Source organism: Ostrea edulis, chromosome 6 (assembly GCF_947568905.1).
Source record: "Ostrea edulis chromosome 6, xbOstEdul1.1, whole genome shotgun sequence".
NCBI classification, from domain to species: Eukaryota; Metazoa; Mollusca; class Bivalvia; order Ostreida; family Ostreidae; genus Ostrea; species Ostrea edulis.
The window spans coordinates 6,359,975-6,387,632 of record NC_079169.1 but is presented as its reverse complement, the minus strand read 5'-3'; the positions used below and the strand labels follow the sequence as shown (position 1 = coordinate 6,387,632).

Genomic DNA, 27,658 nt, shown 5'->3' with positions numbered 1-27,658 from the left:
GTATGAAGGTTGATTTATAAACAGGTACATGTATATGAAGGTTGTATGAAGGTTGATTTATAAACAGGTACATGTATATGAAGGTTGTATGAAGGTTGATTTATAAACAGGTAGATGTATATGTAGGTTGTATGAAGGTATAGGTGTAGGATGAATTCAGTCTGTACTGGACACTCCCTGATTCATGTTCAAGGTGAATGTACAGGGTGAATGTTCAGGGTGAACTGACGAGGTATCTGACACACCTTTACTTCAGTCCATTGCTAGTTTTCCATTACAATGAAATTTAGAAAATTCTGAAGCTATTGACCCTTTTCTACATGTACTTGTGCAGTAACTATAAATGCAGAAATGAATATAGAACAATTCTATGTTTTCACTCTGGATTGAACAAAATACAACTGGGATCAAACCGTGATGTCTTACCTCAGTGCATCTTCCCTAACACTCCTCTGAGGGGCAAAGCATGCAATGGCCCACACTCGCACCTCAATCCCGAAGTAGAACTGCTTCCCCCTCATATCCCATACCCCCTGGTTTGGCAGAGCTTGGGCTTTAGTCTGAAATGTAAAGTTTCCGTGTATGTCATCATTTTGACCTTTATAGCCCTGTATACCGATAATTAACATTTATATAATCGTTGCTAGCCTCTTTATCAGACTCCCGTCCTGCACTAACCGCGCCTCCATATTGTAGCTTGGGATGAGACAGAACGCGACCGTGTAGGTCCATCATTTGGGGGTTGACCGTGATTCCGAACGTCCTCAGGTGGGGATCAGCATTGTAATTTGCTTTTTTAACCTACAGTTATATGTCAGCTTCAGTACTTCAGTAACACTAATCATTATAGATATAAAATGCAATGCTTTTTTTCTTATCCATTCCTTCACCTACCAAATTATTGATTTCTTTTTCTCTGTCAGGAGCATTCTTTGCTGTTGCCTGTCAACAAATTACAGAATAACATTGTGAATCACAGCAAGGTCATTACAATCACAACTATAAGTCTTCGTTTTGACAAGAGTTACTTACCCTGATCATGGTGGATGTTTGAAGATCTGTCAATTTCTTTATACATCTTTGACCTCCAACAACATTACAAACCTACAACAAAGGAGAAACATAGTGTCATACTGTACACAACAAAGGAGAAACATAGTGTCATACTGTACACAACAAAGGAGAGACATAGTGTCATACTGTACACAACAAAGGAGAAACATAGTGTCATAATGTACACAACAAAGTGTCATACCGTACACAACAAAGGAGAAACATAGTGTCATAATGTACACAACAAAGTGTCATACCGTACACAACAAAGGAGAAACATAGTGTCATACCGTACACAACAAAGGAGAAACATAGTGTCATAATGTACATGCTTCAGTCTCTGTTTGATCTTTAATACATTCATCTCATAAGAATGCAATTCTTGTTCAGTAAACAAAGAAACTGGACTTAATTAATATAGGAGTTTTCATGTTTTATGCATTTAATTTTTTGTCTTGTAATTTTACATGGTAAAATGTACCCCTTTAAAGAAATTGATTAAGTTTCTCCTAATATCAAAGTCAACAAATAAAATGAATTAATAAAAACAAGATGTGTTTGTGAAACACAAATGCCCCCGATAATGGCCAATTCCGAAGATGGCCAAGGTCACATATCTTGGTACCAGTAGAAAGATCTTGTCAAAAGAAATGCTCATGTACAATATGAAAGCTCTAATATTTACCATTTAGAAGTTATGACCAATGTAAAAAAAAAAATTAAAAGTATGTCAAATGTCAAGGTCAAATATCAAGGTCAAAAGGTTCAATACCAACGGAAAGGTCTTGTAACAAGGAATACTCATGTGAAATATCAAAGCTCTATCTCTTACTGTTCAAAAGTTATTAGCAAGGTTAAAGTTTTCAAAAAGTAGGTCAAATTCCAAGGTCAAGGTGACAGGGTCAAAAATGTTGGTACCCAGAGAAAGGTCTTGTCACAAGGAATACTCATGTAAAATATCAAAGCTCTATCACTTACTGTTCAAAAGTTATTGGCAAGGTTAAAGTTTTCAAAAAATAGGTCAAACTCCATTGTCAATGTCACAGGGTCAAAAATGTTGGTACCCACGAAAAGGTCTTGTCACAAGGAATATTCATGTGAAATATCAAAGCTTTATCACTTACTGTTCAAAAGTTATTTGCAAAGTTAAAGTTTTCAAAAAGTAGGTCAAACTCCAAGGTCAAGGTGTAAAAAATGTTGGTACCCACGGAAAGGTCTTGTCACAAGGAATAGTCATGTGAAATATCAAAGCTCTATCACTTATTGTTCAAAAGTTATTAGCAAGGTTAAAGTTTCAGACAGAATGACAGACAGGACAAAAACAATATGCTCCCCGATCTTCGATCTTGGGGGCATAAAAATCGTCAGTGATGTGAGATGAGTAAACCGACCTCTAAAGGAAGATATGTGTGCTTATGTTCTTGTCCAACTTGTAGACATGGCAAGTGGGGATGCCTGCAGAAACAAAAACGTAAATCGTGTAAAACTTCTCAAACTCCGGCATACAGATATAGAATGTTGAAAGTCCGGTAAAATTCTCAACAGAGCTTAATTCATTTAGACTCAAAATAAATATACCCTATTTGTACTTTGCCTTGCACATTAACAGCTGTATGTTATGGAGTCATAATGACAGTATATATAGTTGAAAGCAAAATAGGTCTGTCCAAAAAAAAAGAAGAAAAAAGATGCACACTCACAGCAATTTCATCTTGTACCGCTCCAGAAAGTACCTGGCTACCGTACAATCAACCGTCTGTCCCGAGTCGAGCTGGAGCGGAAATCTGAAGTAAATGTTCAAAAGTATGTTAATCCTGAAAAGAGGTGATACAGCACTACGTATATGAAACCATTAACTGCACTGAAGACATCATTCTGTGTATCACAGATACATGTACATGCTGTTCATATCATAATCAGATTATATTCTCCTTTGTTACAGGGAAGATGTTTTCAACCTAGTTTTTTTCTAGAGTGTGTTGAAGTAAGCATTTATAATCATGATCAGACCAGAATTACTCAAATGATTCAAATAGAGAAAGAAACATATGATTTCATATCTGGGACTGAGATTGTACTTGCATGTTTCATCAAGCAGTGTGCTTATTATTCAATTTTTGCAAGGTAATTGTATTTATCAGGTACTTGTATCTATCAGGTAATTGTATATATCAATTAACTGAGCAAGATCGTACTTCTGTCTGAGACTGAGTGGACCTCATGGCATAATATACCTAGAAGCAAATTACTACTCATAACCTAATTACTACTCATAACCAAATTACTACTCATAACCAAATTACTACTCATAATTGAGTTTGTTGCCAGTCATAGTATTCATTTATGTCAAGTATACGTAGCACTTATAACAGAGTTTGTGTAGGTTGACTGTACGCAGGCCTGAGACTGAAGACTGAATTCATTATTTCTATTGTAGCAGTACTCACGACTGAGTTTGACTTTACGCAGGCCTGAGACTTAGACTGAATTCATGATTTCTATGTAGCAGTACTCACGACTGAGTTTGAGCAGGACGGCGGGTAACATTACACACACGGTATTTTCTCCTCATGGTTCCACAGTGTGTGATCTCTACCTTCAAATCTGTGAACACAAACAGTCCAAAATGTTCCATATAAACTTGCTCTCATTTACCTTAAGTAATAAGATGTTTATCTTTAATAGCATGTACCTACAATATGTACAGGTACAAGGTATAACTCATTTAATCTATTTGTTGTAAGATTTTTTTACCGATACTAAGAAATGGTCAATAAATTCGTACTTCTAATTTCCTTGGTGAATTTAACTCTTTGTGAATCTGTCAGAGGTCGCCTCTGTTCGTTGGCATCCTTCAGCTCCAAAATCTCACACATGAAGTCTATGACTGGCTGGGCTTTATAAAAAGCTGTCGCTGACACTGAAATAAAAGTTATCATGCTTTCTCAGTAAATATTACAAAATTCCATTCTAGGCTGTAAAACAAAATCTGACCCACAATATGAAATGCAACATATTTACATTTCAAATGTTTATGCCTTTTTTAAATTGTAATGATAAGTCATTCCTCATGAACACACGGCAGCTGTAAACAATGCACGTACGAATCTTGTTAAATATAGACGTTTATTTCAACAGCTGGGAATTCAGACAGAAATGAAAGTAGAATGTAAATATAACAAATAGAATTTAATTTTTTAGAAAATACATAAGGGTATATGAACTGCAACACTTCACGCCAGCATATTTTTAATGTAGCACTAACATGTTTTATTTAGTATGATGGCGTACACCTTGTAGTTCATCCCCTCGTGTATTACAAAAAATGAAATTTATTTTTCAAATGTACACCAATGCTTTTTTCAAAATATATGTACATTAAAATAGTTGTTCAATTTAATTATTGAAGTAGAACAAGGTTTGGAAATGCCAAACCTACCATCAATATTCAGCATCATTTTCCAGTGGGAGGGACGAACACTCTGATGGAAGCCAAACCAGACCTCCCGACCCCCTCCTAGTGGGTAGTCATAGTCCTCTGGGGGTGAGAAAAAGGACCGCCCAACAGGGGTGTACCTGTAGAGAAGAAAATCATAGGCATGAACCAGTAACTTACAGACACATCAAAAAAACTCACACATCAAGGATAACATTGTCCAGTACCCGTGTTTCACAAAGAAGAAATATGTCAACTTCCAATATTCACACTGTAAATATTGTACATGGAACAATGATAAGAAAAGTGCAACATTAACAATTATTGTATTGGACATATCAGATATTTTTTTAAAATCTCATTTGTAGTTCAAATGATTAGGGGTGCCAATTAATTTCCACAGATCACGGATATTAACCAAATCTCTAAGATATCATTTCTAATTTTACATGATTGATGTATAACTTTGACATATCCTGGAGAGTCCCCATATGGATGTGGGTGCCAATTAACTATGATATATGTCCCAAAATACCATATCTGTGCAATGTGAAAGGACCACTATAATTCTATTATTTCCTTTTCTTGAAATATTCTTCCTTACATCATGCTGGGTAGGTGTCTCATGATGACATCGAGGGCTTCCACCGCACACTCGGGGATTCTCCGTGCGCGTCCCTCTAAGGCCTCCTCCAGGGCGTACAGACTTATCTGTGATACCCACTTAATGGCAACCTTGAACACGCGGTCACGCCCCTCTCCTGGCAGAGTGACCTCAAGTTCCACCTAAGGGTCAGTAAAACTTCATTACAGCCACAACATACCACAGTACAGAAGGAACAATTTGTTATATATATGATGATTACTAAAGTTGAACTTGATTTCATAGTACTTTTAATGTTTGTTTCCCACATTCCTCAGACCTGCTTGGAAAACTTAATTATCAGAACTCCTGGAAACCAAGTGATGACACATAATGTAATTTACACTGCTAATGACACATAATGTAATTTACACTGCTAATGACACATAAAGTAATTTACATTGCTAATGACACATAATGTAATTTACACTGCTAATGACACATAATGTAACTTTACACTGTTAATGACACACAATGTAATTTACACTGTTAATGACACACAATGTAATTTACAATGCTAATGGCACATAATGTAACGTTACACTGCTAATGACACATAATGTAACTTTACACTGTTAATGACACATAATGTAATTTACACTGCTAATGACACATAATGTAACTTTACACTGTTAATGACACACAATGTAATTTACACTGTTAATGACACACAATGTAATTTACAATGCTAATGGCACATAATGTAACGTTACACTGCTAATGACACATAATGTAACTTTACACTGTTAATGACACATAATGTAAATTTACACTGCTAATGACACACAATGTAATTTACACTGTTAATGACAAACAATGTAATTTACACTGTTAATGGCACACAATGTAATTTACACTGTTAATGACAAATAATGTAACTTTACGCTGCTAATGACACATAATGTAATTTACACTGTTAATGATACATAATGTAATTTACACTGCTAATGACACACAATGTAACTTTACACTGCTAATGACACATAATGTAATTTACACTGTTAATGACACACAATGTAACTTTACACTGCTAATGACACATAATGTAACTTTACACTGTTAATGACACATAATGTAATTTACACTGTTAATGACACATAATGTAACTTTACACTGCTAATGGCACATAATGTAACTTTACACTGTTAATGACACACAAAGTAACTTTACACTGCTAATGACACACAATGTAACTTTACACTGCTAATGACACATAATGTAATTTACACTGCTAATGACACACAATGTAACTTTACACTGCTAATGACACATAATGTAACTTTACACTGTTACTGGTACACAATGTAATTTACACTGGTATGACACATAATGTAACTTTACATTGTTAATGACACACAATGTAACTTTACACTGCTAATGACACACAATGTAACTTTACACTGCTAATGACACACAATGTAACTTTACACTGCTAGTGACACACAATGTAACTTTACACTGTTAAGGACACACAAAGTAACTTTACACTGCTAATGACACACAATGTAACTTTACACTGCTAATGACACACAATGTAACTTTACACTGCTAATGACACATAATGTAACTTTACACTGCTAATGACACATTATGTAATTTACACTTTTAATGACACATAATGTAACTTTATACTGCTAATGACACATAATGTAATTTGCATTGCTAGCTATATCCTGCCTATTGACAGTACTGCTTCTATTTTTCCAGCAACATTACAGCAATGAAACATATAGTGACCACTCAAAATGTCCATGGCTGTTAACAATTTCTGCCATGAATCTTACCTTGTCTTTGCCAAACGGGAGTGGTTCCCGGCTGTACATTTTCTCTCTGCCATCAAAAACAGGCTTTTGTCCTGAGAAAATTCTGGGTGTGTAGGCATTCACCATTGTCTCTACTATCTCTCTGAATAAAAAGAGGTAGATATAGAAACAACTGCGGAAGCAAAATTGTCTGATAATTAACATGTGATACCAAAAAATCTTCAAACCACAGTGCAGGCAGATTTTTTTTTGATAAACTTGTGATACCCCATGACCTTCAAAGTCAAACTAATGACTTAAACCACATTCTATCTAATCAAGTTTTTTATTAATGAAAATTCAATACTATGTGAAAACAGTCAAGTCACAAATGCAAAAAGAGATTTAAACTTCAAAAGGGGGGGGGGGATCTTTTTTAAAAAAAAAAATGAATTCCATCTATTTCACATACTTTTTCTCTTAATTTTTCGTGACAAAAATGCAAATGACATTGTGTATTCATGACTACATGTCATTCAGATGAATGTTTTTGTTTTCAAGCTCTTGAACTGCAAATTAATAATACAATAGAAATTGTTGCCCCATATATCTGTGACATTATAGCCTAAAATTTCTAATATTTTGGCAATTCGAATCCCATACCTCTAAAACAACATTAACCATACAAAATTTCATTCTAGTCCTCGTTTTTTTTTTTAAAGGTCTTGATTTCAAGGGCCTGGGCCTTCCCAATTGGGAAAAATAACGACATTTGCTTGAAATTGGGAAAAAAGTTTCATAAAAAGAAATGGGGAAAAACCAATCCAGAGTACTTTAAGGTATAATTGGGCTCCTTCTGACTTTCAATTTGGTCAAAGCTTACCTCATTGATTCAAATAATCAGAGACCAAAAAATTAGGTTTACTTAACAATTTTGAAGCAAAAATTGTAATTTGTGGGCCTGCGAAGAAGATTTATGAATGATTAGGCTATCCTGCTTGATTTGTTTTCATTGTTTGGGAATTCCAAAGCAAAAATTGGGAAAAATACCTGCTTTTTAACATTGGGAATGGGGCGTATTTCGGCCCCCTACAGACCCTAAAAAAATCCCTGATCCTAAAAATAGTACAGACTGAAAAATATAATGCTGCCAGACAAATGATCAATAGATACAATGTCAAATACAAAATAAAAGATCACAGCGGGGTTGTGTGGTCCTTATTGACCTTTACATCAGAGATACGCCGCAGGTTTAAATACATAATTATGTCTCCCTCCCTCCATGAACACGCATAAAACCATATTCCTAATATTCCCATCAGGTGAGATTCGTACAGCGAGAAGCATACAATCCCGTTGATTGTTGACTTACCTGTTGACCCTCCTGGGACATTTCTCAGGTACAATTGCAATGTTGTAGTGGTGGATGAACCCCTTAGGGATGTTGACATGGAAATGATTTGCTCGGAGAGCAATAGGCTTTCCCTCCCGTCCATGGTCTGGCCTGAGGGGACAGACAAATTCTCCTGCATTTCCATTGGATGGTGGTATTGGGGTTGGGGGTGGCTGGTCAGCAGGGTGGGGTGGTGCTGTACAAAGAAAACAATCTCGAAGGGTTAATTTAGCTTTTTGGGAGGGAGCTACCCTTTTCTGAAATACAAGGAAAGCAGGTTTTTGACAGTTGCAATGCAACACCCTGCAGGGGAAGATGAGCATTTTAACAGTGCTACGGTGAGCAGAGATAACAGTCTCATTGTAAACAAACATGTTTTCATTTGTATTTACTGTAAGAACTAAGTATACGGTCAAATTCTTTTTACTTGAATTGAAATGCATTAATGATAATTATCACAAAACATTTAATTTCAATTTCAAAAATGTAATTAATTTCACTTTTAAAAAATGAGCATTTAGAGACTGTAAGGCGCCGCCAGGATGAGAAGTGAGCAATCAATACACCCCTGTTCCCTACACCACTGAAAAGGTCTCATGTCTAGTTCCAGATTGCTACAGCTGACAGTTTATGAAAAGTGATCTGACTCACAACGCCTTTCAAGAATTTCTCTCTCTCTAAAATTAGCAAAAAAATCAAAATGTTTTGCACAATCCTGCTTATTCAGAAACAAAATGTCTGCAATGCACAATGCCCAACCATGGCCAAGTACATGCAATATCATGACAAATCTTGATCTTGACCTTAACTAACATACCTTTAACCTTGACCTTTCAACTTCCAACTATAGAGTTATGATTAAGATTAAATAAGTTGCCAACAGACATATACATGTATCTAAAGACAAAATGATCCAACAATCTTCAATATTTGGCTGGGGGCTTAAAAATCTGGCATACTAAAAACAGAACTTTCATTTGTGGAGTCAATTAATGATAATTAGATATCATTGTGATGGCAAGCATCACAAAAGGGCTCCACTTTGTGTCATTAATTTGCTAGGTTCAAGGTCCATAACTCTTTCAAAAATAGGTCAAGAAAGTCCATACTCAAACTATATCTGTAACCTAAACCTTGATCTGTAACACATTGATGTAACTTGACATGTATAAATCTATTCAACATCTGCAGAGATAGTCCAAAAAAGTCCAGAAACAAACACAAGCTGATCACTACAGGGCTCCCAACTTTAGGTGCAGCTCTATAACAACATGTTTTTAAAAAAAAAGAAGAACAAGAGGCCGAGGGCCACATCGCTCACCTGCATGCGCAGAAGTTCCTAGCAATAAACAAGCTTGAGCAAAACTATCATTATACAAGCTGCACCTTGGTTCAGAAAAAAAAAATTTCAAAGATAACAACTAAAAAATTCATTATTATCAAAATTATTAAACTTGAATACAAATTCATCAAATATCATATGCCCTTGTCGATGGGTATGGCCTTTCATATAAACAAATTTCATCTAAGGATGCTTTGTGCAATTTACTTTGGTTCCCTTCACATGCAAAACTCTGATCCCCTATTGTGGCCCCATCCTAACCCCAGGGGTCATTTTTACAAACTTCACTCTCCACCTTGTCAAAAAGCTATTCCTATATATGAGCAGGCAAAACTTTGATCCACTAATGTGGCCCTACCCTACCCTTGGGGACATGACCTGAAAAAATTTGAATCCACTCTACGGCATACCAGGAAGTTCTTTGTTAAATCTCCACTCTTGTAGTCCTGTGGGGATCCGGGTTAGAATAGGTCCTCAGTACCCCCCCCCCCCCCCATGGGGATCCGGGTTAGAATAGGTCCTCAGTAACAACAACCCCCCCCCCCCCCCCCCCCCCCCCGGGATCCGGGTTAGAATAGGTCCTCAGTAACCCCCCCCCCCCCCCCCCCCCACGGGGATCCGGGTTAGAATAGGTCCTCAGTAACCCCCCATGGGGATCCGGGTTAGAATAGGTCCTCAGTAACAACAACCCCCACGGGGATCTGGGTTAGAATAGGTCCTCAGTACCCCTTGCTTGTTGTAAAAGGCGACTAAATGGGGCATGATGAGACCACAAAAACTGAGGTCTCGTGTCACAGCAGGTATGGCACAATAAAGATCCCTCCCTGCTCAAAGGCCATAAGCGCCGAGCATAGGCCTAAATTTTGCAGCCCTTCACCGGCAATGGTGACATCTCCATATGAATGTAATATTCTCAAGAAGGACATTAAACAACATTCAATCAATCAATCTACTCTTGTAGCCAGGTGGTTCTTGAGAAGAAGAATTTCAAAGATTTTCCCTATATATTCACATGTAAAACTTTGATCCCCTGTTGTGGCCCCAACATACCTCCGGGGGTCATGATTTTAACAAATTTAAATCTACACTATGTCAGGAAGCTTTCATGTAAATTTTAGCTTTCTGGCCCAGTGGTTCTTAAGAAGATTTTTAAATGATCCCACCTTATTTTTGCATTTTTGTAATTATCTCCCCTTGGAAGGGGACATGGCCCTTCATTTGAACAAACTTGAATCCCCTTTACCCAAGGATGCTTTAATTGTGCCAAATTGGTTGAAATTGGCCCATTGGCTCTGGAAATGTTTACGACAACAATGACGTACAACGGAAGCTCACATTAGCCTTCAGCTCAGGTGAGCTAAATAGAAAGAAAAACAAGCATGTTCAGTTTTAAAATTAACAAGAGTTAGAGAACAAAGATGACTTAGAAACATACTTTGGAAAAGCTTTCAGAGTAGTAAGGACCACGACTGCTCACATGATGAGTAATATTATCTCCAAAATTAACTTAAATTGCTAAACTTTGTGGGAATATAAGAAAGTCAATAGTACTATTTAATGTCCAAATTATGAAAAGTTCAAATAAGCCCACTGACCCGGTACTATGCACCATATGTTTTGGGAGCATATGATTGTGAAAATACATGTACCACACTGGAAGAAGGTATCAGATCAAACAGACATACATTATGCTGTCAGAGGAAATATAACCAGAGTCCAAATGACTATGCTACATGAGGGTATGTAAATCAAGGGAAGACTACATGTATAAAGGTATATTGATAATAACATCCTTTATTTATACAGGGTAGCATGGTTATTTTACTAGTTCACAGTGAGGTCGAGCTGCAGCTCTCTGGGAAAATATCGAGACAGAGACACAGATCTGACAGTAGCTCTCTGGGAAAATACCGGGACAGAGCTGCAGATCTGACAGTAGCTCTCTGGGAAAATATCGGGACTGAGCTACAGACCTAAGTGTGGTTCTAAAAACATATTCACAGACAGCAGTAATATACCATACAGAATAGATAAAGGGGTTAAGGTAAAAACATGCAATATTCATACACACATAATACAAAACTGAACATGATTAATGAGATGTAAAGAACCTGGTTGTCATCAACTTGATGGGTAAATATAATTTCTGAGATCTGCAAATTTAAAAGTCTTCAATGTTGGGCAAATTTTTTAAACTTCTGGCGATTCATTCCACAGCTGTGAGCCATAAATTGTAAAAGATTTAAAATATTGTGTTTTTACCCCCAGAATATATACAATGCGCCATTTTGACTTAATCTAGTAGGTCTACAGCTAATTTCATGAACACATTGAGAAACATCTAATTGATAGTTAAAACCTTGTAAAACTTAGACAAGAATGATAGTCCTATTATAAAAAAAAATAATCGGAGAGAGCATCCATGCAGCATTTCAATTAAATGTAGATATAAGGAAGTTAGCGCCTCAGCTTTTGACCACAACTGTATAGAATGCTACAACTGTGTAGGTAATGGTATCAATACTTACTCTATTGGTCCAGCTATATCATATACATGTATTTACTATTTAAACCTATCCAGTTGAAAATTTTAGATGTCAATTCCAATTTTGAAGGGGTTTGGAAAGGACTACATTATGTGGTGGAAGGATTCTCTAAATTTGCAGGTTTACTGTTTTTGTTTTATCAAACACATCATTGATAATCATACCTCTAGGCATTTATCATATACCCATCAATGTTTCATTTTTTGATACTGTTGATTTCTCAGAGTAGGATCTGATTTTCCGGATCACCACACTGTGGTTTTCTGATTCCGGATCACCACACTGTGGTTTTCTGATTCCGGATCACCACACTGGTTTTCTGATTCCGGATCACCACACCGTGGTTTTCTGATTCCGTATCAGTATCCTCTGAACAATGTATCATTTTTCGTTACTGTTGATTTCTCAGAGTAGGATCTGATTTTCCGGATCACCACACTGTGGTTTTCTGATTCCGTATCAGTATCCTCTGAAACTGATGACATCACAAGGCATTAATGCAACGTTTTTTGTGAAAAATACGGACTGCAGCACAAACACAAAATGTAATTTCCCTGTAAGTCTGTGTTTTTGATAACATTTATTTTCTTATAAATGTGGATTTAAAAATACATAAGGGGGTATATAATAAATTTATCATTATTACAGTAACTTGGTCTGGAGAGTTGGATAATGTCTTGTTGACAAGCGCGGATCATCAGATCAAACTTGACGCGTCTCGTGTCATCAGATGACCCGTGCCTGTCAACTCGACGTTATCCAACTCTTCGAATCAAGTTACTGTAGTAAGGATATATCAATTCCAATTATGAAATTTCTGAGATAGATAGTAGAGACTTTGAACTAATGTTGTAAATTAATTGATTTGATTGATATGTTTTTGTAAGCAGAGGAATGAACATAATTAAGAAAACACCTATTTATGCTTTTAAGTTTTTTCAATAAGATTTCAACAAGTTCAGACCACATGAGACACCTGCCGATATACATAGCAAGTAAGTTTGCACAAAATACATTTTCAATAACAACACTACCCACTTGTAGAGAAAGATTTCCACAATTTCTTAACCTTAGTTTCATACCATTTACAAGTTTTTTTAAGATTGAGATAACATCTATACGTTTATCAGAGACATCCTGAGTTGTATCGTCCACACACTTAAGACCTGCTGTGTGTGGTAAGCATTCTGGGTAGTCAATAACACTAAGAATAAACAAGAGGCCCACAAGCCTTATTGGTCACCTGAGTACTAGTGAAAAAGTATCACTACTCCCAAGGGCTATGAAATCTAGAAAAAAATTCTTGTTCTGAATATCCAAGATAAATTCTAATGTTCAGCAACAGTATAAAACAAAATGTGTTCTTAAAATTTCAATGCCCTCAAAAGTGCATACACTGATGAAAGGCTTTAAATAATATAATAGGTGTATTAACATTAAAACATTAAAAGATATGACTAATTTGGACCCATCCTAGAGACAAAAACCCTAGGTTTTAAAATTCACCATTTTTTGTACATCCTTTTCTGTTATTCCTAAGTACGCAATGAGATTTTATACAGTATCAGCAAACTTACACATAAATACTATATTTGTGTGATGAAATTTACAATTTCCGGTCTCCTTTACCCACAGATGCTACATACCAAAGAACAAGGTACGATTGTATATATAAAAAGGCCCAAAATTTTCTCTCTTTATAAAATGTGTCTGGAATTAACCTTAATCAGCATTTTAAGAAAGTAAAATATATGCCAGGTATACTATGTCAACAAAATCAGAATGATATTCCTAAATGGATAGCATTATGACATCATAAATAAGACATTTCCCGCCTTTTTCTCAAAATAAGCCTGAAAACTGTCAAATGTCATACAGATTATTGCTCAGGAAAAGATGTGCCCATTTGTCGAGCAAAATGAAAATGATATATATTGTGTATTATTTTAAGATGAAAAAAATGCTTGAATATGAATTTGCTCGATGCATGTGCTATGTTTTCTGAAAGCAAAACCACCAGAATTTGTGGATATTATCATTGAAAATGGCAGTTTTATGCCATCTTCAAGCTCTAGTCATATGAAACAAATCATTTTGCTGATCAAACTGAGCGAATTTTGGGTTTGCTAATCTATTCCTTATTTGAATGCCAGGGTTGAGCTCCAAGTGAAATCATCGATATTTTGGGCCAGATGACTTTAGAAGCTGTACCTACTTCTTTGGTTAAGAACTTAAGATTGGCCCAGTAGTTTCTGGGAAGAAGTTGTTAATGGACGACGCATGACGACGGACGAGGACCAATATAGCAATAGGTCACCTGAGTCACTCAGGTGACCTAAAAACAACAGTCGAAGTACTGATCCTTGATGTACGCCTATAGTAATACCCAATTTGTCTGATTGAATTCCACTCTACCAAATATTCTGTAATCTAGATGTAAATTATGATTTAATCCAAAAATTCATTTGTGATCCCTAATTGACATTATTAATGTATTTTACATTGTATATGATTAAGATTTGTAATTTATCTGATGCTTTGCCTGAATAAACATAATAATAATAATAATGATAATAATAACATCTGAGGTATTCATGACAAGAATTGTGAACATGCCTTTCTGAACTTTGCTATATAAGTATAGAAAGAGACGGGATGGTTACTGATGAATAAGTTCTCATCAGCTTTATACAATGGGGTAACCTACAAAGGATTATGTAACCAATCCAGAGAAATCTGCTGCAGGAGAATGCAACCTCTCCAGAGAACTATACTATTTATGTAACTAATCCAAAGGAATATTTTGTAGGGGGGGGGGGGGTAACCAATCTATAGGATTGTATTTTATGGCCATATAGCCTTTGGTGCATGGGAGGTAAACAAGTTATTAACTGCACTAAGTCTGTATCTATAGTTCAGAAGTTACAACTAAGGATAAAAGACAGAAAAACCAAACACAATATGACCCCCGATCTTCAATTTTGTGGGCATAAAATTACTCTATAAATTTCATACTTTCTTTAAAACTCTTAGTTTTTCACTTCTAAATAGACAAAGCATTTTTTTCCTTTCTCTTTTGATCTACTAACATGACTAACGATGTCAGTCATTTGCAGCACCCTCTCTATTCATTAAAATTCTTGGTATCATGTTGAACAGAATGATGCATGATATTTATATAATTTTGAAAAATACATACACATCATGATGAAAAGAAGTGCATTGACACAGTCAGCAAATGATATGCCCATCAGAAAAAGTTCAATAGAACAAAGGACAAATACAAACACTGAAGCCTACACTATACCAGTGGAACGGTGAATGACCGCTGAGCGGTTTGGGAATGAATGGTTTTGTTTGGGCAATGGACGCTGCATGGTTTGTATGGTACAGTTCTCTGTGAGAATGGAACGGTTCTTATTGAGAACAGAATGCTTTAAGATGGAGAATGAAAAGTTTGGGTTTGAAATAAAGCACTCTGGGCCACAACAGCAATGAACAATTTGGCCTCGATATCAAATTCTGCATTTTGGACTCTTCCAGCACTTTTTACTTAAAGTGACATTGTAATAAAGAGAGGAAGAAAAAGAGAAGGTATTAAGCTTTATCAAACGACTTATTTGAAAATGTTACCAATTTAAAGTGAAAAAAAAAATGGGGGTAAAAGTAAAATAAAGCATGATGTACAGTTATGTTTACATGACATAACCTCACATATAATGTAATAATTCATGTGCTTTGTTATTCATACAAAGACCCCCCCCCCCCCTCTTCTGGGGTCATTTCAGGTCCGACTTTAATAAAATTGTCAGTGTATATATGCCAGCAGGTCCTTGACACAATTTTAAAATAATTATCAGTAAAATTACTGCAGAGTAATTATAAAAATAAGTCAGTTTCTACATGAACTTATTTATTTCTTGAGAATTTAATTAGTGGCTTGTAAAAGTAGAATAAATATTGCTTGTTTTAAAGTGAATTTATAGATCTTATATTTAAAAAAAAAAAAAAAAATTAAAGAAAAAGTGAGCAAGCTCACATACCCCTCCAACATTGCTTGACAATGCCTCACATAATGCTTTGCTTTCCTGCAAGAACAGGACAGATGGGCTCAAAATTCGAAGTTCAAAAGGGGCATAACTCCCAGAAAAATTATTGAATCAGAATTTCCGGGGAATATGTACATCTACACAGTGTGTCCTTATTAACTGCAAAGTTTCACGAAATTCTGTTGAACGGTCTCAGAGGAGTTGCACTGACAAGAAAGGGACTGATGGATGGACTGACTGATGGGTAGGTCAAAAACATTATACCCTCAGCAACTTCTTTGCGTGGGGTATAAAAATGCTTGGTAAATGTAAATACAATCTTATAGGCCAGTGAATGTGGATGGACCCAGCGATAATTTTTGAAGTTCTAATATTTTCATTGATGCTTTATTTTGTTTGGAAAATTGGATTGTGTGAGTTTTAACGAGTGTACAAATGTTTTCTGGTGGTTATGGGAAATCAAAAAGAAGCAACCCCCCCACCCTTTTGTTGTTGCTATCAATTGTCCTGTAAAGATTACATTTTTTTTTTATTAAATAAACATTTTAAAATCTAAGATGTTTCTAGTAAATAATAGTCAATAATTATTGATGGACCAATGCACATTATGTAAACTTCGATTGTGTATTTACAATAATACACGTCTCAAAATGAACACCAACCCACTAACACAACATTGGAAATTCAAAATTGTACAGTCATGATATTTTCAAAATAATAACTGATCATGAACAATGTTTACAAACATGGAACACTATACTATACGTTATAATTATGTAAGAGTGTTTCAATATTCGTGGTGAATCAATACGCGAATCAACACTCCGCACAAGTTCCATCCCTTGTCTGCCATATTGCGGTTGGAAAATAGTATCTCTCCACGTTGGCCTTTGTAATTTTCTGACCTGTAGTTTTAACATGTTATTTTTCCATCTATTGTAGTGAACTAAACAATAATGTCCCAGGGTGGGACAACCCATTAACTTGTATGAAAACTTGAAAATCATAAGTTATAATGTACACTAAGTAGTAACCTCTTAAATATGATAGGGAAAGGATAGAAAACTTGTCTGACTTTTCACCAATCGACCCCCCAAAAGACGTACCTCATGGTGAAGTGTTGATACGTGTATTGACGGTACATGTATGTATGTAATGGCATCCATTCAGTACACAAACTCAAGTGTCAGTCCTCTTTTGCTAGAGACAGAGAGAGATATCAAGGATGTTAATTTCACCTGAGGTGTGGAGTCTGTGTTCACTCATTCATCCTCAACCTAGTGCCATGTTCATTTACAATGGTGAGTTCTAACCATGTGGGAACATATGGTTTGAGGGAACAAATGTTTTACTGAGAACGAATGGTTTCACATGAGAACGGAACAGTTTGGTCCAGGAACGGAATGGTTTCGTCCAGAAATGAAACACTGAACAGAACAATTTTTGTATGGCAAGGGAACGATTTCAGTAACACAACAGTTCATTTGGTGTAGAAGTACACTTCAGGGTCTGCACTAAACTCCGACACCAGCTCTGTCATTATTGTTCAGCACTGGATCAAATTAATCTTAGGTAAAAATAAACTTTACACCCAACACACACAATGACACAAGTATGATGATTCTCGGCTGTAAAGTATCCGAGTCATAAGCCTAATGGAATTTTACTATTAATATCTAGTTGTATCATTCTTAGTTGAGGTCACTGTGACCTAGTTTTAGAGTGTGACAAACCCATCGACTAATAAGGTTTGATGGTTCTAGACGTGTTCCAGTTTAAGATGTGAAAAACATGACGGACAGATGCCTTAGCCATACCATTATACAGCCCATCATTGAGATAACATTCAACATTCCAGAAATAGAAATTTCATAAAGTTTTGTTTTAAGTCTTACCCTCATATGTCACTTAAATCCAACAAATATGTAAAAAATGGAAAAAAAAAAAAGTTACTGGACATGTTAATTGTGATTTAATTACCAGTAACCACATTTATAATTCAGATCAGCAAACACTACAGAAATAAAATCAATTAACAAATTATGAAAGTGAAAAAAGTAAACAAATTTCTTTGAACATATTATGTTACAGTACTCAAGAAAACAACTTACGTTCAGGTGGAGGGACTGTGGTGAACGGACCAAAGGAAAGCGGGGTGGACCCTGTAAATGAAATACACTCTGTCAGTCAACTAACTCAAGCGAATCACCACACAAGGGGCACCTGTTGACCCCTTCTAATCTCCCACTTGTGCAACACTTTTATTTTCATATTTTGAGGAATTCGATGATTTCACAGATACTTTCAGAAATACATTGGTCCATGGTAGAAAAGTCTCCAATAAATTTCTTATATTTTTGCTATTGCCTTATGTGTCCTAGAGTGAAATTTATAAAAAAAAAAGCAAAAAAAAAAAAAAAAGCAGAAATATAAATTTTCCTTTCATGCTCACATTGTTGCATTTCCATCAAGATACTGTCATAATATCATAATGAAAATACAAATGTTTCCACATCAAAATCACCTAAACTGTTTAATTTAAAATCAATGTATGATTAAGATATTCATGTACATCGTACAATTTCAAATGTGTAAGGAAAACTTATTTCTCATGCTTTTCTATTCAATATCAGAGATTTGTAAATATCACTGAACAAAATTTCTACACATGTAACTTTCATGTAGGTTGAAACTGCTTAGATCTAAATCATGCAAACTTTTCATATTGAATTATCAATGCATAACACAATATGGAAATAACTGTGCTTACATATTGTCATACCAGAAATATCAACATACATATCAACTTATTAAACACTTGCAACAACGAAAGCACCTGTAAAAAAAAAATGGTATCATATTTGATTAAAATTAGCTCATTTGCCACATTATAAGCATGTCATTGATACTTCTGGAAGTAGTCGCTACTAAATATATGTTAGCTGGTTTTCAACATACATATTCACTGTTTATAATGCGTAAGCGGCAGAGCCACAAGTACACATCAAAGACAGTATTATGTATATGATGATGACCAAACTAAAATATATTTGATAACTTGATTGTACCATAGAACCAATCAAAATGACCGCTTAAATTTAGGACCCGCCTACTTCACTCCAAAGTTAACTGGCAACTAAATTTTGAATGTCAGTTTTATTTCACGGAGCATGCTGTAGTAGGCACTGGGGTGTGACCAACAAAATAGTCATTGTCTGTATATATTGGCTCATAGCCAAGATGATCAGGGACTTTAAAAACTAGGAATCTCCACTGCAACTTCAAAGTAAATCATATGTTTTTAGAACATGAACTATGGTACAACTGTGTAAACACAATTCAATGTGGAGAGAGAAATAAAGGGGGGATAATTTACGTATGTCTGCAGACAGAAGTCCATTTGGCGGGTGGACACCACACATACCATTGTTTGCCACATTCAGTTGCTGGGTGACTAAGCTGGTTATACCTTGCAATAAAAACAAAAAAGCAGCGTCATTCATATTGGAAAAAAGCACTGACAAGACAAAATATTTAGTTAACCGAGGTAGAAGGACAAGGGCAATGTCTACTATCGAGGGCAGAAACTGGTAGATCCTAACTCCAACTCCACACCATTTACTTCTGAAAATTGTTGAAAAAATTTCCATAAATATTTTATCAATGATGTTGAAATGTGAAATTTTAACACTGGTCAATCATGCATTTTACTGGGTCTACCAGTGGATTTGTCTCATCACAGAATCAGTCAGGATGGACATCAATTGCCATGAATGAAACCAATTACAAACTCATCAGTGTTGTTTCTATTTGGAACAGTACCTATTCTCTAAAATATCATGTCTATAAAATAATTGGTACTGCTATTGAAGTTTTTCTGAGCAATTTTGAATTTTTTTCTATCAACACCAAGCCCATAGGGAGTAGTTTAAAGGTGTGTATGTGTGAAAAAATCCAGAATTTCCAAAAGAGAGATGGAGGAGGGGGGAGTAGAAAATGGGAAGGGACCAAAACTAACTCTGGGGAAAAAATCCCAAGATTCTTTTTTTTTTTTTTTATATGTGTATGTAATTTCTAAATTATCTAAAAGGAGTGGGAGTGATGGTTTAAATTAATATGGGCCTGACAACTAGGACTTGTAAACAAGTGCAGTATCACATTTATTCAACACCACATGAAAAATACACAACTAAGAAATAAATGGCAGTCTAGTACTTGCATTCCTCACTGACTGGTAAGGCTGCAGATAACAAAATTTACTTTTATACGGACTGGTAAGGCTGCTGATGACAAAATTTACAGTCTACCAACCACAAGAAACTTGTTTTTTCCCCTTAAACTTTATCTAATATTTTACGTCAATTAACAAACAAATTCTACAACTTACATCAAACTTTCTCGTTGGCTTGGATATTGACGCAAAGGGACCATTCATATATGAGGAAACCGGAGTAACCGGAGAAAACCCACATGTCTGAGTTAGCAACCACAACAAACTCTCATATACAACTACTACTGGTGCCGAGGATCAAACTCGGGTCACAGCGGTGAGAAGCGAGTGCATTAATCACTACACTACCTGAACATCCTCCTGTTGTTATTGCTGCAATGCATCTAATCATCTAAAAGCTAATCTGGTAACATCAATCTCTACATACCGGTAAACATGTACAGAAATTACCATTTTAAAATCAAGGCATATACAATATCATCATACTTTAAATTGGTTCATTGTACAGCTATTATATGAATATTCTATGCAAAACACCTTGGAAGTGTGAGGTTCAGTTTTAGAAATAGGTTCTTATTCAACCAGCTCTTAATTTTCAACAACAACCAAAAAAAAACAAAAACCAAGTTGAAATAAGTCCAGGATTTTACCAAAATTTGGATTGCTCAAAGAAAAGTTTTACTAGTTTTTTTTGTTGTTGAGAAATCCAAGTCGGATATACAGATGCATGATTCAATAGTAGAATAGAACAGTGCATGTTGTTCATTTGTATATATCCCATTCAAAACTTTTCACTCATGTAGAGAGGCCACCAGCGGTACATGAATAAAATAGAGTGGCTTCATTGACACGAGTCCTCCTTTTTTCCCTTTCTCCACCTGCCTTCTTTCTCCCTCCCTAACTCTTCCTTCCAACCTCTCCACCTGCATTTTTTCTCCCTCCCCAAATCTTCCTCCTTTTGATCCTCTCTACACCTGCCTATTTTCCTTCCCAAGTCTTCCTTTTTCCCCTCTCTACACTTGCCTTTCTTTTCCCTCCCAAGTCTTCCTTTTTTCCCTCTCTACACTTGCCTTTCTTTTCCCTCCCCAATTCTTCCTCCCATTCCATCTTCCTTTGAACCCAGTCTGTTTCCAAATCAATCTACTTTACATTTCATATACTTTAAAATTTATTGATATTCTACATAAATTAGGTTTGGATTCTAATTACATGTAATGAAAACTTCCAAACTTTGAACCAACACACTGTAAACATATAATAGTTTTCCTAAACCTTGAATTTCCTCATGTCATGACAAGGTTGGACTGACAATGTTTCATTATTCAATATTTGAAAATCTCATTACAACTATAAATAAATTTGATTTCCCACTGATGCTTAACATCTGTTGGAAATCTGATGAGAAAATTAATGTGAAAGTAAAAATATAGTACACGTTCTGAATCCATATGAATTTTTTGTAAATGCTGCAGACAGAATGATTGACCCACACATGAAAAAGACAAGTAAATCTGCCTGCACCTACATACTGGTGTATTGATTATTCTACAATTAAAAGAAACCATCCAGCTGGCACAATCAATAAAACAAATTAAGAGCAATTGGAACATGTAAAATGATTGTCCGTATTATAGAACTTCTGTACTTAAACAAGAGGCCCATGAACTATATTGGTCACCCGACTACCACAGAAGAAACAGGAGACACATAGGTCCCATTTCTCACTTGTAGATCTTTGCATTTCTCTATCCCTTTATTCATCTTCTTATCTGTCAATAATCTGCTCAGACCCAAGTAGTCATGTTGTGATTAAACTATTATTATAATCAAAGATGCTTGTACAGTTTTTTGTTGTTTTTTTTTTTTTTTTTTTTTTTATAATTTATTTGTTTTTTGACACATACAATATAATCACACAGACAAATAAACAAACGGACAATCAATCATACATACATCTCATTCTCTCCTGTGGTCACTTGCTGTACAGTATTGAAGCATAACAAAAAAAACACATGTCAAAATAAAAAAGAAATTATTCAAATATATTTTCCCATCTCTTCCACAATTTAATAAAGCTGTGCATGTTTTTGAATTGCAGCATATTTTTGCACATGATATTTTAACTTTAAGTGACATAATAATCCAACAAGGTTTGGTTCCTTATCCTGCATTCACAGGTAAAGATGTATTGTTTAACATATAAAATTATAAAATTCATAACTTTGTTATTAAAAGTTAGTGGATTTTCACCTAATATAATATTGGACACATTAAAACCTACTCTTTCTGAAGTTTTTCTATATATATGAAGACTCAACTCACTCCACAATGTTTGGGTTTTATCACATGAAGCAAAAATATGTGTCATCGTCTCTACATTACTTGTACAAAATCTACAGCAGTCATTTGTTTTTAACATAAATTTTTTTCAAATAATATCCAACAGGAAGGATTCTATGTAAAATTCTAAACTGTAGCCATTGAGCAGAAGAATCAGTTGTTGTTTTGAAACAAATTTTAAACACACCTTGTATGGAAATATCACCCACTCCATATGGAGACAGTTCAGCTTTCCACTTGACCATAGAAGTTGGGATCATATCGTTTTCGTTCAAAATATTGTAAATGATTTTGGAACATTTTTCATGCATCAAAACATGTTCAAAAAACACAGGCATACAGGGATTAGTAATTTTTTTGGCTAAATGTCTATCAATAGACAGACTTTTTAGGTATTTTGAAATTGCTGTGATAATGCTATTATATTGCATTTAATACACAAACTTCATGGAGATTGTATAAGCATTGTAATTTTCCTAAGGCAAGGAAATTACAATCATTGTCAAAAAAATCTTGAACAACTTTAATCCCTTTATCATACCATTCTTTAATAAAAACAGGCTTTCCAGCTATTTTAATATTAGAATTGTACCACACTGGAATACTTTGAAAATTACTTTCTAGTTTTGGAGAATTTTGACTGATCTTCATTATTTTCATTAAGTAAGCATTCTAAAATAAAGCTATCTCCAAAGTCATATAATTTCTTTAAGATATCACTTCCATACACAGCAAAGAAGATACTCATCCAAGGTTTATGACAGTTAGACTAAGTAAGTCTCTTAATGATAATCCATGAACATTTCAGAGATGTAATAAAGTTGTTTATATCAACCATCTTTAAACCACCTGCTAGATAGTCTTGTGTTATCATAGACCTCTTGACTTTATCTATACTAGATTTCCACAAGAATTCAAAAATAATTTTGTACAAATATGTAATTGTTTCCTTTTTAGGAGTAGGAAGTGATATGAACAAATGATTCAATTTTGGGATAAGTAAGGTTTTAATGACAGTGACCCAACCAATAGGAGTAAGAATTCTTCTTTTCCACCATTCAATAAGAGCGACAATATTCGGGATTTGAAGTCCAAAATTTATGTCTTCAATTTCTTTAAGATCAACAGAAAAATTAATACCAAGTAAATTAAAAGTTGTTGATCCCCAGTCCAATTTCCATCTTGTATGATGAAAGACTTGATCTGAATTTTTTTTTAACCAATCCATATAATCTTCGTTTTAGAAGATGCGTGTACAGTTGGTATCCTTGTGATTCTTAAGTTCACTACATCAATGCCTATACACCTTATGACACTACGTCACAAGACAGCGATTCAAATGTTTTGTGAAATTACTTGTATCCATAGTTTTGTTTGTAAATCTTCGTAGCTCAGTGGATAAGGTATCAGGTTACTAAGCTGCAGACCCTGAGTTCAGATCCACCTGTGTCTTTTGTGTTATCTAATGAAATAAACTTATGAAAATCATGTTTTCCCCTCAATAATTGCATACTTTCTGCCTCTTTGACCTGTGTACTTATTAGTATATCATCATATCTTTCATGGTTAAATCATTTCGTGCTGGTTTGATAAACTCTTTCAAGGTGTAGTGAGCCACCCTAAAGGAGAAGATTTTCAAACAATTTAACTCTGTATTTCTATGTACGAGTTGAAAACCCTTTTGTGGATTCATCTTAGTCATGATGGTGATGATGTAAAACAAAATTTAATTTTCACTTATTTACATATTAGGATCAAAGTTTTGACAATTCTGATTCAGAAGTTCTTAGGCAATTTTCTAAACACTCTCCTATTTTCACTTTTTCATACTTCAATACTGTACATTGTTTCATAAAATTTCATGGTCATCAAATTTTGTGCATTTCTCAAAATACAGCTTACCTAATCTTCATTCATCTTTAAGAACAAAAAAATTGTCCTTCATGGGTCGCTTGATTTTGTTGTATAACATTACACCAAAAACAACAAAAATTGTTAATCAATGAATAAGGATGAAACATAAGTATCTTGCCATGACCATGGACATCGTCCTTCATTTGTGCAAACTTTAAGCCCCATTACCAAAGGATGCCCTCTGGGAAGTTTGGTTGAAATTAGCCCAGCATACCGTGGTGAAAAGAAATCGAAAATGAGAAAAGGTTTACAGATGATAGACAGATGGATGGAGATTATTTCACTCAGGTGAGCGAAAAGCTCAAAGCAGAAACATCACATTGTGACGGCATGCCATTTTATCTTCTCAACTCTCCTCAATGAGAACATGACATTGCTGTTTATTTTGTGACCAAAGCAATGATAATAAAACAAAGTTATATCACTGGCTTTTCCCTAAGGTTATCTTTACAAATATTCTGGTCACTGTTACATAATATTTTGCCTGTGTTGTGTGCATTTGTTATCCATGGCCTACAGATCTGATTACTGGTACAGCTAAGTTACATCATGTGTACGACTATATGTTATATGCTGGTGTATAATATATCATGGATATTTGACCAAACTGAACTTAGTTTTACTTCACACCAAAGTAAATTACTACAAGGGGAAGTAAGAAGTTGATATAAATTTTCTGGTCAGTGTCCTAGCCCCATCCCTCGATTGAACTTCTTTGAACTCTACACTTTAAAGGGCATTCAAAAGATATGTCTCATAACCACCTTTCTGATGGTTTCATTTGTTTTTACACTGTGACCCATTTTCAATCTTTCATGTAGAATTGATTTTTGCATCAAAAAGACCCATCTCCCATCATCCTAGAGCCCTATTACCCACAATGCACGGTGACTAATATATCCGACACCCCATGGCGATTCCAAATATAATCACCACATGACCACCTTTCTAAATTTATTCTTTTACCACTTAAAGTATTGCTCTTTTCCCCATTTTACCAACTTAGACAAAAGCCCTCATGCTATCAATTGAATTTAGTGTTATCATTATTATTTCTTTTTATTTAATTTTTTTTTTTATAAATTGCTCACTGATATCACTCACATTTTCTTGTCAAAAAATGAAGACATTTTCCCATTAAACCACTGACCCACAAGTCAGACTGATGGGTTGTAAAGAGAAAAAAAAAATGATACATATATTGTATAATTTTCATCAATTAATGTAAGCGATGAAAATTTTGATGCATTATCAGTGCATGGTTCATATAGCCCTATCTTGGGGCCTGACCCAGGTATCATGGATTCAATAATCTCGAAAGAAAAATACCAAAACCTCATAGCAATCAGAGTGTATATCCATTATCAAACTATACTGATATCATAAGCACCAATGCCTCTACCAAGATTATGATTTTCATGACAACTACTTTATCATACAAATAAAGCAATCCATGATCTGTGTTAAATTACATGATACTACAGTCATTCTTAAAATGAAATAAAGCTTGGAACATGAATGCCACAACGACTTGACATATTTTGTTTTGTCTGCTAGCTGGTATCATTTGAATTTCACATACAACTTCTAACAAATGTTGCTTTCAAAATGCCTTTCCTTAAGAAAGTAATTGATTCTTCTATGTAAAACTTTAAAAAATTAAGCAGAGGCCAGTTGCTAAAACAAAACTAATATATCATACAAGATTTGCAATTTGAATTTTATGAAAGAAAGGCAGCATGACAGACTAGGTGCTATTGAAAATTGACTATTTTTACAATATGAAGTGTTATTTCAATTTTGATTGCAAAGCTTCTCCTTGAATATGCTACAGATTGGGAGCAATATTGAAAAGCATAAAGATCTATGTATGCAATAATATATAATGCATGCAAAATATGTATCTCATATAACATGAAAATACCATGTAATATTAAAAAAAAAAACCTTGTAATTACAACCTCTAATGCATACATGGACTTCATACCATATTTTAAAGCTGAAGCAACATCATTTGATCAAGAGATCATTGGAGAAACAGTTTTTTCTTTAAGTTCCCACTTGGAAATACTTTAGAGGTAACTTAAATATCAAAGCATATTCAAAAGTTGCATTAGTAATCATGATAATGATGAAAAACGAGCCCATTTCAATTTGTTGATACACCTGCACGTCAAAGGAGATAGTGGACAGAGTGTTTCTTTGTGTACAGCTCTTTAAATAAAGTTTGAAGGAAAAAATGTAATTCAATTCTTACCAAAACCTACCTGAATATTTTGACTTGAGTGTTAGCATTAAATATTTTTGGCCTCTAATTTCTAAACTAGAATCATTTCTCACCACAAGACAAAATTCAAACTTACTCAAACAGAAATTCGTTACACTAAACACTAAATGTGTTAGTTTAAACTTAAAGACCAAGTTAGTAAAAAGTGATAAAACCTAAACATTTGGTGCAACTATTCATTAGAAAATATAATATACATTTAAAAAAATATAAACCATTCGTAAAACCTTGTTATGCGGCGTTGCACCGTCCACCTTTAAAGAATATTCAAATGACCTACATGTAAAAGTTGAAACACCCAAAGCCCACAAACAAAACAAAAACAAGTACCTCGTTCATGATTCATAAAAAAAAAGTCAACAGCCCAGTTTTAAGAGATTAAATGTTGTTGCATCAAATTTGTAATACCTGGTGCTATGGGAAACATTATGACATCTTATGACGAAGGGAAATGGTAAATCAGAAGACGTAAACAAAGTTCTGTCATTTCCATCTTTTTGTCAAAAAATAAAACATGGCGCACTCTTTCTTGGTGATCTTCTGTGCGTTTGGAAAGTAAATGCTTTTATTCAAAAGCATCTAACAAACGTTGATTTTGCATAATTTTTATTGTTTTTGGAATTCGTTGTGAAAGAAATTCTACTTAAACAAACATTAGAAAATATACATAACAATTGAAGCA

At 34.8% G+C, this 27,658-nt stretch overlaps 1 protein-coding gene across 12 annotated transcripts in view; it reads right to left on the bottom strand.

The window, feature by feature from the left end:
- The window catches only part of LOC125683714 (protein argonaute-2-like), a 45,702-nt gene extending 18,178 nt beyond the window's left edge, over positions 1-27,524 (bottom strand). For 2 of the 12 annotated variants that reach the window (XM_056141404.1, XM_056141402.1), the window contains exons 1-16: positions 27,385-27,514; positions 19,581-19,673; positions 18,316-18,366; positions 18,100-18,111; positions 8,247-8,463; positions 6,917-7,037; positions 5,094-5,275; positions 4,493-4,629; positions 3,839-3,973; positions 3,570-3,657; positions 2,754-2,837; positions 2,445-2,508; positions 1,033-1,104; positions 895-942; positions 649-801; positions 427-560 (exon numbers count right to left, since the gene is read on the bottom strand). In XM_056141404.1, the coding sequence (XP_055997379.1) occupies positions 427-560; positions 649-801; positions 895-942; positions 1,033-1,104; positions 2,445-2,508; positions 2,754-2,837; positions 3,570-3,657; positions 3,839-3,973; positions 4,493-4,629; positions 5,094-5,275; positions 6,917-7,037; positions 8,247-8,463; positions 18,100-18,111; positions 18,316-18,366; positions 19,581-19,673; positions 27,385-27,403 (1,610 nt within the window). In that variant the 5' untranslated portion in view covers positions 27,404-27,514. Of the gene's footprint in view, positions 1-426; positions 561-648; positions 802-894; positions 943-1,032; positions 1,105-2,444; positions 2,509-2,753; positions 2,838-3,569; positions 3,658-3,838; positions 3,974-4,492; positions 4,630-5,093; positions 5,276-6,916; positions 7,038-8,246; positions 8,464-18,099; positions 18,112-18,315; positions 18,367-19,580; positions 19,674-27,384 lie in introns of all 12 variants that reach the window. The other 10 variants (XM_048925147.2, XM_056141405.1, XM_056141406.1 and 7 more) reach the window with 9 other exon arrangements.
- Positions 27,525-27,658: the final 134 nt, after the last annotated feature.